The 13,171-nt window shown below is 43.8% G+C and overlaps 1 protein-coding gene across 1 annotated transcript in view; it reads left to right on the forward strand.

The window, feature by feature from the left end:
- Positions 1-13,171, forward strand: part of LOC124770302 (tectonin beta-propeller repeat-containing protein) — a 209,901-nt gene that overhangs the window by 178,356 nt on the left and 18,374 nt on the right. Inside the window, exons 19-22 of the mRNA XM_047249192.1 lie at positions 2,367-2,576; positions 2,674-2,775; positions 2,876-3,011; positions 11,544-11,732. Coding sequence (XP_047105148.1) covers positions 2,367-2,576; positions 2,674-2,775; positions 2,876-3,011; positions 11,544-11,732 — 637 coding nt within the window. The remainder of the gene's footprint in view (positions 1-2,366; positions 2,577-2,673; positions 2,776-2,875; positions 3,012-11,543; positions 11,733-13,171) is intronic.

The raw sequence follows: 13,171 nt of genomic DNA on the forward strand, positions 1-13,171 counted from the left end.
GAATGCCAGTTTTCTTTCTCCTGATAACGGCATCCTCCTGAGTAGTCCCCGCCCGGAGATCCGAATGGGGGACTATTTTACCTCCGGAATATTTTACCCAAGAGGACGCCATCATCATGTAATCATACAGTAAAGCTGCATGCCCTCGGGAAAAATTACGGCTGTAGTTTCCTCTTGCTTTCAGCCGTTCGCAGTACCAGCACAGCAAGGCCGTTTTGGTTATTGTTACAAGGCCAGATCAGTCAATCATCCAGACTGTTGCCCTTGCAACTACTGAAAAGGCTGCTGCCCCTCTTCAGGAACCACACGTTTGTCTGGCCTCTCAACAGATACCCCTCCGTTGTGGTTGCACCTACGGTACGGCTATCTGTATCGCTGAGGCACGCAAGCCTCCCCACCAACGGCAAGGTCCATGATTCATGGGGGGGCCAGGAGAAGTATGGGTGCATTTATTCCTCAGATGACATTCAGAACAACTCTGTTTGCCATGACAAAGTGACAGCTAAAATGTGTTTTCGCAATATAAAGCCAGTGCTGGAAAATCTCCCACCAAGCAACATGGTCAGCTCTGACAAAACCAACATTTCAAATATCCAGGCAAGCAGCAGACAATTAAAAAATGAGGTAGTAAAGTAGTAAGCATGCTTAAAAAGTGGCGGATTTGTCAAATCTAGTGTTTTGATATTAGTGGGAGTAAGTGTCGATGATAAACTGCTTCCACCGTATGTCCTTTGTAAATCTGAGCATTTCTGGGACACATGGCAAGAAGGTGGCCCATAGGGAATGCGTTTCAGTAGGAATAAAAGTAGATGGTTTGATCTACCAGTGTTTGAAGACTCATTGTTCAGTCACTTTGACCTATTTGAAGAAGCAAAGTGGGCCAACAGTGATGAATGGTGTCGACTTACCCAGTTACATTTTATTGGAGAATGTAAGAACAACATTTAATTCATTCTCCTTCCCACTAGTGAAACCCACTTCCCCAAACACTGGATGTAAGCTTCTTCAGACCATTGAAAGCAGCATGGCAAGCTGTACTAACTGAATGGAAAAAGTATGCTCGCGAGGCCATTTCCGAAAATATTTTTCCATCTCTTCTGAAGCAGATTTCAGCAAACTTTACTGAAAACATAAAGAGTGCATTTCACACCGCAGGCCTAATCCCATTTCATTGAAATTGCCTGATAATTAGGAGGGCCAACATAGCAATGCAGAGTCATGGACTTCCATTTTCAAAGAAATGCTCAAAGAAGTTTGTTATCCTCAAAATAAGACTGGTTATTTCCACCAACACAAAGTAGACATTGCTTATGGGAGATCAGTTATGACTGTGACTTCCAGGAAAATGGAAATAGTGTGGAAACAACTGAAGTGCTTCTAGCAGTATAGTGAAAGCAAAAATGACCCATCATCCATTGAATTTTTACTGCTGAATGAAGAGGCTTTTCTTGTTGTGGACTACAGATACACATCCAGAAACAATAAGCACATGAGGCAATATGTTGGAGGGGCCACAAATGTTGGTGCAAGGGAAGTATGTGTGAAATTCTTGTGCTCACACAATAGTAGAAACGTATCTTTGGTTTCAAATTTCCCTGATGAAGACACAACACAGAAAGAACAAGTTTCATGAGTAAATTGTACACCAGTTGAGAAGAGAGGGTTGTTTATTTTTAGAGGCTTTGAAATCATAGGTCATTGCAACTTTATGGCCAATGTTCAACTTGATTTTGAATGTCAAGTAAGAAAACTGATTTTTCACTGTTAATAGAATTTCTGTTTTGTTTCTTTTTTAATATTTTGCTTTAGGATTTAAAAAAATTGCAATTTAATTTGTTAGAAAATAAGAATTGATCTTTCATATATAAAATTCTTTATCTCAACCCTTATCAGTTATATACAATGATGGACATCATCAAAATGTTTTAGAAGTCACTAAAATCAAATAAGAAGAATGTAGAATTTTTAAAAAAACATCAATTTATGTCCAAATTATCTGCCTGTACTTTGTAACTGTGGATAGAGATTTAAAAAAACGTGTGTCCGAAATCACCAAAGTCCATAGGGCTATTTTGGACACTTCGTCTGTCTCGGGCAAATATAGGTACACATGGACTTTCTGTTTAGGATATTTTATTTGTTATACATGTACTCCACCACTTCTGTAACAAACAATGCAGTCTAATGTAGCCTATGCAAGTTACGGTGAAAATAACATCAAAACCATCCAGAATCACCCCGTTTGATGCTATGTGAATATAAAGAAATCTTGGACAGTTTTTTAAATAGTTCTGCAGAAGTGTAGTACATTTTTTTCTAATATACATCTTGTCTATTAATTGTGTAAACTAGTTTCTGTGAAATAGGTTTCAGAGTGGAGTATTGACTACCACACTCCCGGAGGAGTAGATAAGGAAGGGTGGCAGTATGCTGTTGACTTTCCTTCTACCTACCATGGTCAGAAACATTTCACAGACTATGTACGTCGGCGTAGGTGGGTGAGGAAATGTCGGCTCTCAACAAGTGGTCCTTGGCAAGAGCTAGGAAATACAAAACTTGTTGATATCTCACTGCAGGTGTATATTTGCAATATACTCTTACTCTGCAAGTGTAAATATTAAAATGACTTTTATATAACATGATATAACAGCAGCTTTCATTCTTTGTTTACAGGACAGTGGAAAAATTGGTAGTGACCATTTGATTCATGTTTGGGCTGTTGCTGCAAATGGTGATGCCGTCTACAGGAGAGGTGTGTCTCAGTCCTCTCCATCTGTAAGTAGAATTACTTCTCTGTTTGTATCATGCTTGTTTTAACGCAAATAAAATATTTTTCAGTATTTTAGGAAATTGGTATATTTTTTATTTCACCCAGGGCACTTCTTGGGAGCATGTACCAAGCGATTATCCTCTGGCTAGTATCAGTTGTGGTCCTAGAGGCCAAGTTTGGGCAGTTGGAAGGAATGGCTCTGCATACTGGCGTTTTGGGATCACTGACAGTAATCCTACAGGTCTGGAAATACAATATGAAGCTTGACTCTTAATATTAATTTTACTAATTACCATTTTTAGAAGCTGGCCAAAGTGGCCGAGTGGTTCTAGGTGCTACAGTCTGGAACCGCGCGACCACTACGGTCACAGGCCCCGAATCCTGCCTCGGGCATGGATGTATGTGATGTCCTTAGGTAAGTTAGGTTTAAGTAGTTCTAAGTTCTAGGGGACTGATGACCTCAGAAGTTAAGTCCCATAGTGCTCAGAGCCATTTGAACCAACTATTTTTAGATGCTAATTTGTTCTTCAGTTTCAGCTAAGTTTCTCTTGGGTCAATGTCCGACACTTATCTGGTGCTTATTACCATTGATACATGAGGTTACCATTACAATTGTATGCTCCATATAGGCTGGAGACATTACATCCTAGTAAGGCCTTGGACATAGTGGTTCTGACTGCATATTATGCGGTTTTGGTACAAAGAACTCGTGTTATAGGGAAGCACTGTGGTACAATAAACACATTTGGATGGCACTGTGCATAGCTGGATCATTGGCTGATTTGTGGCCAGTCATTGTCAGATTGTCTGGGAGTTCAGTGTCATGTGTGGCATCGTTTCAAAATTCTGTAAAAGATTCCAAGAAAAGAAAAAGAACATTCACCATTAGTATGGGCAGTGTTGACCAAGTTCTGCAACTCAAACGCCAGGGTCAGTTTCTTGATAGAAGTCCCCAAAGGTGATCTATCACCTCTTCTGGCTGGAAATCTCATGTCAGCCTCTGCCCCACACATCAACTGTCAGGCTGTGTACAGTCAGCTTTGAGAGGCTTCTCTGCTAACTTGGGAGCCTACTACATTCTTTCCTCTCTCACAAAGGCTCTCCATGTTGATATTATGCCTTAAATGATTCATGCATCTGGGAAATCCCTCAAGTTATAGACTTGCGTGAATCCCAATAGTAGTCTCCCCCCCCCCTCCCCCCTTTGTCACATATGAGTTTCTTACGAAGCCTGCTGTTATACTCTTGCACATATATTCAACTACCTATTAAATGTAATAACATAAGAAAGGCAGCAGTCATAATTATGAAGTGACCTGAACTGTCTTGTTGCTGCAGTTGGCGAGTACTGTATCTGATACATGATAGTAGTGGTGGTGGCGGCGGTGGTGGTGGTGGTGGTGGTGGCGGTGGTAGTAATATTAGTAGTAGTAGTAGTTGTTGTTGTTGTGACAGTGCCACGAAATTTAAAAGTGCCGCTACGTCAGTACGCGAACACGGCGATAGAGGCGCTCCGCAGGTCGGCCGAGCGCGGGAGCGCCACCTGGCTATGAACGGCGCCGGCCGCAGGTCACGGCACGGCAGTGGAGTGACAGATTCGGAGTTGGAAGCATGTAGCTTGCTATTGCTCTACGTTGTATATCCACGCAATTTAATAGGATTAAAGGTTATAACACTTTTTGGCGACGAGGTCGGATTTTTTTTCCTGCGTTGTGGAATTGTGTGTTCGTGTCGGGGCAGACATGGAACAGCTTCTGCAAGCGCTCATTGACCAACAAATACAGCTGACGGCTGCTATTCAGGCGCAACAAACACAGCTGACGGCTGCTATTCAGGCGTTGTCGACGTCGCTTACTCATCGTCTGTCTTCCTCATCTCCGCCTCCGTTCCCTCCTTACGACGAGGCCGCTGAAGACTGGGAGGATTATGAGAAGCGTTTGCGGCTACACTTCTTGGCTTTTGGCATTGTCGACACTCCTATGTGTAAGTCGTTATTTCTATCTTGGATTTCCCCCCGGATCTATCAGCTGCTATCTCAGTTAGCCCCTCTGCGGGAACCAGCCTCTCTGTCCTTCCAAGAAATGTGTGACTTATTGTCTAATTATTACCGAAAAAATACCCATGTCGTTCTACCGGTGTCGTACACAGCCCCATCAATCCTACCGGGCTTGGGCGGTGGAACTACACGGTCTGAGTAGGAAATGTCAGTTTGTCACGGACACTCATCATGAGTCTTATGCTGATTCAATGGTTAGGGACGCTATTCTCCGGCTTGCTCCTGATAAAGAAGTTCGGCAACGTGCCTTACAACTGCCAAACCCGTCGTTGTCGGAAGTTCTAAGCATCGCTCAATCTTTTGAAGTGTCTCACGCTGCTGGTGCGCAAATAGACGCGTGGTGTGATTTAGGCACTGTACAGACCACTTTCGACACGGACAATTTGCCTGTTTCACAGGGGAACGACGATGTGGCGGCAGTTCACTCGCGTCAACAACGTCGCGTTGGGCCGCCCCGCTCGCAGCGAAAACAGCAACCACAGAAGCAGGTTCATTCCGCACTTCCTTCTTGTGCACGTTGTTTCGTACAGCATGACAGGGCCGCGTGTCCAAAACGTTGGGCCACATGTAATTCATGTAGGAAAAAAGGCCACATTTCTTCTGTATGTCAGTCCCCTAAAGTTCCTGTCGACGAGGACGAGGCATCGGACATGGACGTTAGCTGTGTGCTTTCTCAAACAAATAAGTAGTTTGTTACTGTTCGTGTTCTGGATAAAGACATTCGCATGCAAGTGGACACTGGCTCTGCAGTAACTCTCATTAATTCTCACATGTATTTGGAATTGGGCTCCCCTCCCTTGTCTCCAGTTACGCGAAATCTGAGAACTTATAATAAGCAGAAAATTCCTATCGTTGGCCAGTTTGATGCTTCCACTGCCTACAAGTCTGTTGTTCGGCCCCTCACGTTTTATGTGGTGGATCATGCTGGCACTGAAAACCTGTTCGGCTATGATGCTTTCCAGTTGTTCGGGTTCTCCATTGAGGATGATGTGCACCTCATATCTGAGGATATTCCGTATCAACAGCTGGATGGATTGTGTTCTGAATTCTTGTCCGTGTTTTCTGCTGGTCTGGGTCGTGCCAAGGATTTTGAAGCCCACATTACTCTTAAGCCTACGGCTCGCCCTAAGTTTTTCCGGGCACGCCCTATTCCGATGGCGTTGCGTGCACCTGTCAAGGCTGAGATAGACAGGTTAACAGCTTCAGGGATTCTCCTTCCTGTTACCTCCAGCGAATGGGCATCGCCAATCGTGGTGGTTTCTAAACCAAACGGAAGTCTGCGATTGTGTGGTGATTTTAAAGCAACTGTCAACACTCAGAGCCTCATTGACACTTATCCTCTTCCCCGTCCTGAGGAGTTATTTACCAAGCTCGCTGGGGGCCAGTTCTTTTCCAAACTTGACTTATCGGAGGCGTACCATCAGTTGCCATTGGATGCTTCTTCCAAGGAATTTCTCGTCATCAACACTCCTTGTGGGTTGTATCAGTACCAGCGGTTACCATTTGGCATCGCTAGCACACCGGCCATTTTTCAGCGGTTTTTGGAACAGCTCACGGCTTCCATTCCCGGCTGCATCAACTACCTGGATGACATTGTTGTCACGGGGGCCTCCACTGAGGAGCACCTTCGCAATTTGCGTTCGCTGTTTCGGGTTCTGCATTCGGCTGGGTTGAAGTGCAATCTGGACAATCTTGGTTTCCACTTGTCCCGTGAGGGTATACGTCCTCTACGACAGCACGTTGCGGCCATTACCGCTCTACCCCGGCCGTCTATGGTCAAAGAACTTAAGGCGTTTCTAGGCAAGATTGCTTATTATCACAAATTCATTCCCTCCACGGCGGCGGTGGCTCATCCTCTGCATCAGCTGTTACGCAAAAACGTTCCTTTCTGCTGGTCTGACGAGTGTGAGCAGGCTTTTGTCCGCCTGAAGGCTCATTTGCAGTCAGCGCCTTGTCTTGCCACATTCCGTCCGGGTCAGCACTTGGTTCTGGCGACTGACGCGTCACAGTATGACCTAGGGGCTGTTCTCGCCCATCGGTATGAGGATGGGTCGGAACGACCCATCGCCTACGCTTCCAAGACCCTCAACGATGCCCAACAGAGTTACTCTCAAATCGAAAAGGAGGTGCTCGCTATCATTTATGCTCTAAAAAAGTTCAGCGTTTTTTTGTATGGTTCTAAGTTTCACCTCATCACCGACCACAAGCCGCTGGTCTCTCTGTTCAGCCCCTCGGCGTCGCTTCCAGATAAGGCAGCTCACCGCCTGCAACGTTGGGCCTTATACTTGTCTCGTTTTCACTATGAGATTCACTATCGCCCCACGGCCCAGCACGCCAACGCTGACGCGTTGTCGCGTTTGCCGATGGGCCCCGACCCGGTTTTCGATAGAGATGAACTACTCTGTTTCCACATTGATGAGGAAGAACGTCGTGCGGTTGAGGGTTTTCCACTTACAGGTTCGCAGGTCGTGTCGGCTACTGCACGGGACCCGGTCCTGCGTCAGGTGATCGGTTTTGTTCAACGGGGTTGGCTGGACAGGACCAAGGCCCGGGCATCGGATCCCCTTCGCAACTACCATGCCTTGCACCTTCGTCTGTCTGTTCGTGAGGGTTTTGTTCTTCTGGCCACGGATAGCGCATCTCCACGGGTCGTGGTGCCAGCCTCTCTTCGCAAAGATGTTCTCAAACTATTGCATGAAGGCCATTGGGGGATTTCTTGGACTAAGTCCCTGGCCCGCAGGCACGTTTATTGGCCCGGTATTGATTCGGACATCGCCCACATGGTCGCTGCGTGTGGTCAGTGTGCTCAACAACTGGCAGCACCTCGTACTATGCCCTCTCCGTGGTCTGATCCGGTGCAGCCGTGGGAACGGGTGCACGCTGACTTTGCTGGCCCCTTCCTCAGCACTTATTGGCTACTGTTGATTGACACCTTCTCGAAGTTTCCGTTTATTGTTCAATGTCCGTTGCCCACCACTGCGGCGACGACACTGGCTTTGTCCAAAATCTTTGTGCTAGAAGGTCTTCCATCCACGATTGTCATGGACAATGGCCCTCAGTTCTCTTCGCAGGCCTTCCGTGATTTTTGTACTGGACAAGGGATTCATCATGTTACAGCACCGCCCTTCCATCCGCAATCGAATGGGGAGGTCGAGCGCCTTGTCCGCACTTTCAAAAGCCAGATGAAAAAATTCCTTAGTGATTTTTCCACAGATGACACTCTGTTGCAATTTCTGAGTTCTTATCGCTTCACGCCTCTGGGTGTTCGTAGCCCTGCTGAACTCTTGCATGGCCACCAACCGCGCACTCTACTGCACCTGCTTCACCCTGTCAGGCCTTGTACTGTGTCCCCTGGTGCGGGAAAATACCCGGTGGGCACCGACGTGTGGGCACGGGGGTATGGATCTCGCCCTACATGGATTCCAGGGGTGGTCCAGGCTCTTCGCGGCCGCCGGCTTTGTGAAATACGTACGGACGACGCGCAAGCTTCCGTCCTGGACATTTTCGACCATACTCTCGTGTTTCTCTGCGGGATCTTCTCGGGGCCTCCCAAGAGGCCATGGATGTCTCCGCACTGTCCGTGTCTCCAAGGAAGTGAGTGTTTTTTTTTTTTTTCAAGGGGGGGAAAAGTGTTGTGAGACAGTGCCACGAGATTTAAAAGTGCCGCTACGTCAGTACGCGAACACGGCGATAGAGGCGCTCCGCAGCTCGGCCGAGCGCGGGAGCGCCACCTGGCTATGAACGGCGCCGGCCGCAGGTCACGGCACGGCAGTGGAGTGTAGTGATGGGCTAAACTGCGATTTTCCGATATCAGTGATTTCTGTGAATGCTACTTTTCAGTATCTGTTATTCTTAACTGTGATTTGTCGCAGTTAAGAGTCGCAGTTAAGGAACCTAAGTCGCGTATCCCTCCGCCACTGCTATTTCTGCTACTTCCGCGATTTCTGCGACTTCTGCTACTTCTGCGACTTCTGCGATTTCTGTGACTTCTGCTACTTCTGCGATTTCTGTGACTCCTGCGATTTCTGCGATTTCTGTGACTCCTGCGATTTCTGCGACGTACCACCGTATGAAAAAGTTACATCTGTCCACACAGAAAATTGCATCTCAACAAACCTGTCATTGGTAAGTATGTTTTACGTTTATTCTTCCGTTGGCTTTAATTTTGTATTAAAGAAACAACTGTGAAAATATTAATAGTGTAATTAATATGTAAGTAGCCGCACAGTACCGTAATAGTTCGTGTTTAGAAAATGAATTCTAACATATTGTTATGTTCAAAGGTACCTGAACTACATTTCAGTCACTCAGTAAAGTGATAATTCTCAATATCATTGTCAACAGATCTGAAGAAATTGCCAGTCTTTAGACCGTTTTCGTCAGACGAGAGGTTAGTTTCTAAGCGTTTTGATGGACTTAATTACTTCAGTGAGATCGTTCTTGCAAATGTGATATAGCAAATGTGATATAGCGAATATTAGCAATGCAATCTACTCTGTCAATTATATTGCTAGTAATTAGTGACAGCAAAAATTGTTTAATAATCCTCGTGTTTTTGCAGACGCAGTTCTGACTGATTACTGGTTGCTGTACATATCTATCCACATCAAGGCTGTTGAGAGAGACTCGTGAAGATTCAAGACAGCTCTTAGAGGATTTGCAGTTTAAAAGTGAAATAATTATGAAATAAGTGTGTGACTGATTAAAGTGTTTTATTGAAGTTGTTGTGCGATTTTAAAGGAATAATAAATGTTAAATACATTGAGTGAATAATAAAAATCTCATTTTACACATGTTAAGCTGTCCTATACCCGTAATTTTCCGCCACTTATTTATTGGTAAACACTTGCTGGATACCGACGTGCCGCCCCCCCCCCCCCCTTTCGCCTCAATCTTGGTGTGACACTGACCTGTAACATATCCCAAAGTCTACAATATGCATTTTGAGGCTGTTGATATGAAAGTGGGAAGTACAGATCTTCCAGTTAAATCAGGAATAGCTTAAGTGCATTACTTGAAAGTGACACAGGAAAAGCTTACTTATGTAGGTGGTAGTAGTGTCGGCAAAAAGTTCTTGTGTGTGAAGTTGCCATGTAGAACACCAGGTGTAAAACTTTTCTCCCGAGTCTTGAACTGTGTCGGAACAAAAGTGAGGCATTCATTTCTCTGCACTTATACAGATGTCTGAGTTCTGCTGTGTTAACATTGCAAAGTCCTGTAGGCATGTGGAGTATTAACCAAAACTGTCATATTGGAAGCAGAATCAAACACATTTGTTACGTTACTTGATATTTTCAGGAGAAAAAGGCAATGTTGCTTCTTATTAATATAATACATTCAGAGTCACAGCAGTATTTGACCAACCATAACTGATGCTGAATGTGCATGTCGTCATATAATATGAAGGGCTTATTTCAATAGTGGTACAAGTCCATTACCTACACTTTTCTGTCTATAATGCTTCTGAAATTAGTGATCCAAACAAACATAAATAAAGGTTCATCTCTAGCAAGAAGCCATATGCTTGAATATTTCTGGTATCTCAACTGCACTCATTTAACTTTACGACTCTATATCTCAAAATTAACAAAAATGGACTTTTACCACTATTGAAATAAGCCCTTCATATGCACACACAGCACATCAATCTCGTGAGGCACAAGGCTCTCATAACGAAGTACGTACGTCGGTCAACAGATGACACTAGGAAAAGTATGTTAACTGCGCTTTTTAGTTGCTACTTGCGACTCTTAGTTGCGATTTGTCACAGAAATCGCAGTTTGACTCGGTAGCGAATAGCGTAGTATGAACGTTGCTCAACAGATGGCAGTGCTAACTGCGCTTTTTAGTTGCTACTTGCGACTCTTAGTTGCGACTTGTCACGGAAATCGCAGTTAGACTCCATAGCGTACCGCAGAGATGGGCGTAGTACGAACTTTGACCCACAGATGGCACTGTTAACCGCGCTTTCTAGTTGCTACTTGCGATTCTTAGTTGCGACTTGTCACGGAAATCGCAGTTAGACTCCATAGCGTACCGCAGAGATGGACGTAGTACGAACTTTGGCCAACAGATGCCACTGTTAACCGCGCTTTTTAGTTGCTACTTGCGACTCTTAGTTGCGACTTGTCACGGAAATCGCAGTTAGACTCCATAGCGTACCGCAGAGATGGACGTAGTACGAACTTCGGCCAACAGATGCCACTGTTAACCGCGCTTTTTAGTTGCTACTTGCGACTCTTAGTTGCGACTTGTCACTGAAATCGCAGAAAGCAGTGCTAAATTCGACCAATAGATGGCCCACGTCTTTGAATGTGAAATACTACTTGCGACTGCTAACTGTGACTGAAATCGCAGTTAGATTCTGTAAAGTTGCTACTGTGATATCTGTGACTTCTCAGTCACTGCGATTTCTAACAGATACGCGATTTCCTGCCCACCACTAGTGGAGTGACTGATTCGGAGTTGGAAGCATGTAACTCGCTATTGCTCTACATTGTATATCCACGCAATTTAATAGGATTAAAGGTTATAACACAGTTGTTGTTGTTGTTGTTTTTGTGTAGTAGTAGTGGTAGTAATACTGGCAGCAGCAACACATCTCTAACTGATAACCAGATGTCTGCATGTAGTTTGTATGTTTACATTTTCAGTCTCATTTAAGAGCTTGTTCTATATTGTTACGTATTTGTTGCACAACAATCATTGTGTACACAGGTGCGGTGTGGGAAAGTGTGGAGCCTCCAGCTGGCAAAGTCTTGAAACAAATATCTGTTGGCTCTTATGCTGTATGGGCTCTTGATTCTCAAGGACAGTTGTCTTTAAGACGTGAAGTCACTCCCGTGTTCCCAGAAGGAACACATTGGCAGACTCTGCCAACATCCGCAAATGATGCAGCTACTCAGGGTAAGAAGTTAATGCGAATATTAAAGTGGTAATGGTTCTATCTGCCATAACATTTCTTCAGAGTTTAATTTCAGTGTTGAAAATCATAAATAATTGCTGTAGCTACAATTATGTATCCAGGCAATTCTCAGTGCATATTTACATATAGCTTGTAGTTGCGGAAAGGAGATTCGCTGTTCAGTGAGGTTAAAAGTTGCTTCAGAGGGCTTCAAAATACTTATGAGAGATCATAATAACATTCAAAATAGGTGAAAATACTGAAAGGTTAATGATAAATTATGTAAGCATTCACAAATAGGGGACAGAGTTTGAAACACTATTGTATAGATAAGAATCCACATAATATTCAGCATCATGAGTAGGCTAGAGCCAGAAATTGAGGGCAGGGAGATCTATGAAACTAAAAAATTTGCCTAAAGGATGGGCTACATGGAATGAGAGATTATGTATTTTTAGCAATAGACTAGAATCTTAAATCAGCTAAGACGAAATTTAGTGTACATGTGGAATGGTTTAGTTTCCCCCTGAAGAGTGTAACAGGGCCATTGATGTGCATTTTATACTTTGATGACTTATCAAATAGTTTTAATAGCAATTCCAGCTTTCACACATGATGCAGTGATATATGGAGAAATTCTGTCTGTTAGATTCTGACAAAATGCTGGACCAGTGTACAAAGTGTGACAATTAACTCTTAATGTACAAAAATTCTAAGTTGTGCTTTACACAAAATGTAAAAGTAGGATATTCTACTGTAGGATTAATTAGTCACAACTCGAGTCAGTTATATTATAAAAATATTTGGGAGTAACAATGTTAGAAATATGAAGAGGTACGACCACATAGCTATGTTGTAGTCAAAGAAATGGTAGCCTACAATTATTCATTGGCAGAATTTTGATAAACTGCAGTTTGAATATAAAACAGACCGCATATGAAACACTTATATGGCCCAACTTAAATACTGGTCAGATGAGTGAGATCCAGATCAGACTAATAGAGGACATTGACCATGTACAACAAACACCTGTATGAATTGTGACAGGTCTGTTTGAGAATGGTAATAGAGTGGAACAGAATGCTGAAAAATCTTAAACTGATAGACATGTAGTGGAAGACAATGTACAAATACTGAGGATGTATTTAGAAAAATTGGAGAAATATATTTTAGTGCAGAAATTGCTGTTGTATTATACAAAAATTGAGTGCCTTATGTATCTGTCCTTTGAAAATTATGCAGATAAAACTAGGCATGTAGCAGCTTGCACATGGGTGTGCAAACATTCTCCTGTACTCGATCCATGAATGGACCAGGAAGAGGCTGTAATATATGGTACAATAAAAAGTACCCTCTGCAATTCATTTCAGAATAGAGGAGCAGATGTAGATGAGAAGCATGGAAAAAATCACACTAGTAATATATTATGACACTTTTTTTT

The sequence above is a fragment of the Schistocerca piceifrons genome, chromosome 1, assembly GCF_021461385.2.
Source record: "Schistocerca piceifrons isolate TAMUIC-IGC-003096 chromosome 1, iqSchPice1.1, whole genome shotgun sequence".
In the NCBI taxonomy this organism is placed as follows: domain Eukaryota; kingdom Metazoa; phylum Arthropoda; class Insecta; order Orthoptera; family Acrididae; genus Schistocerca; species Schistocerca piceifrons.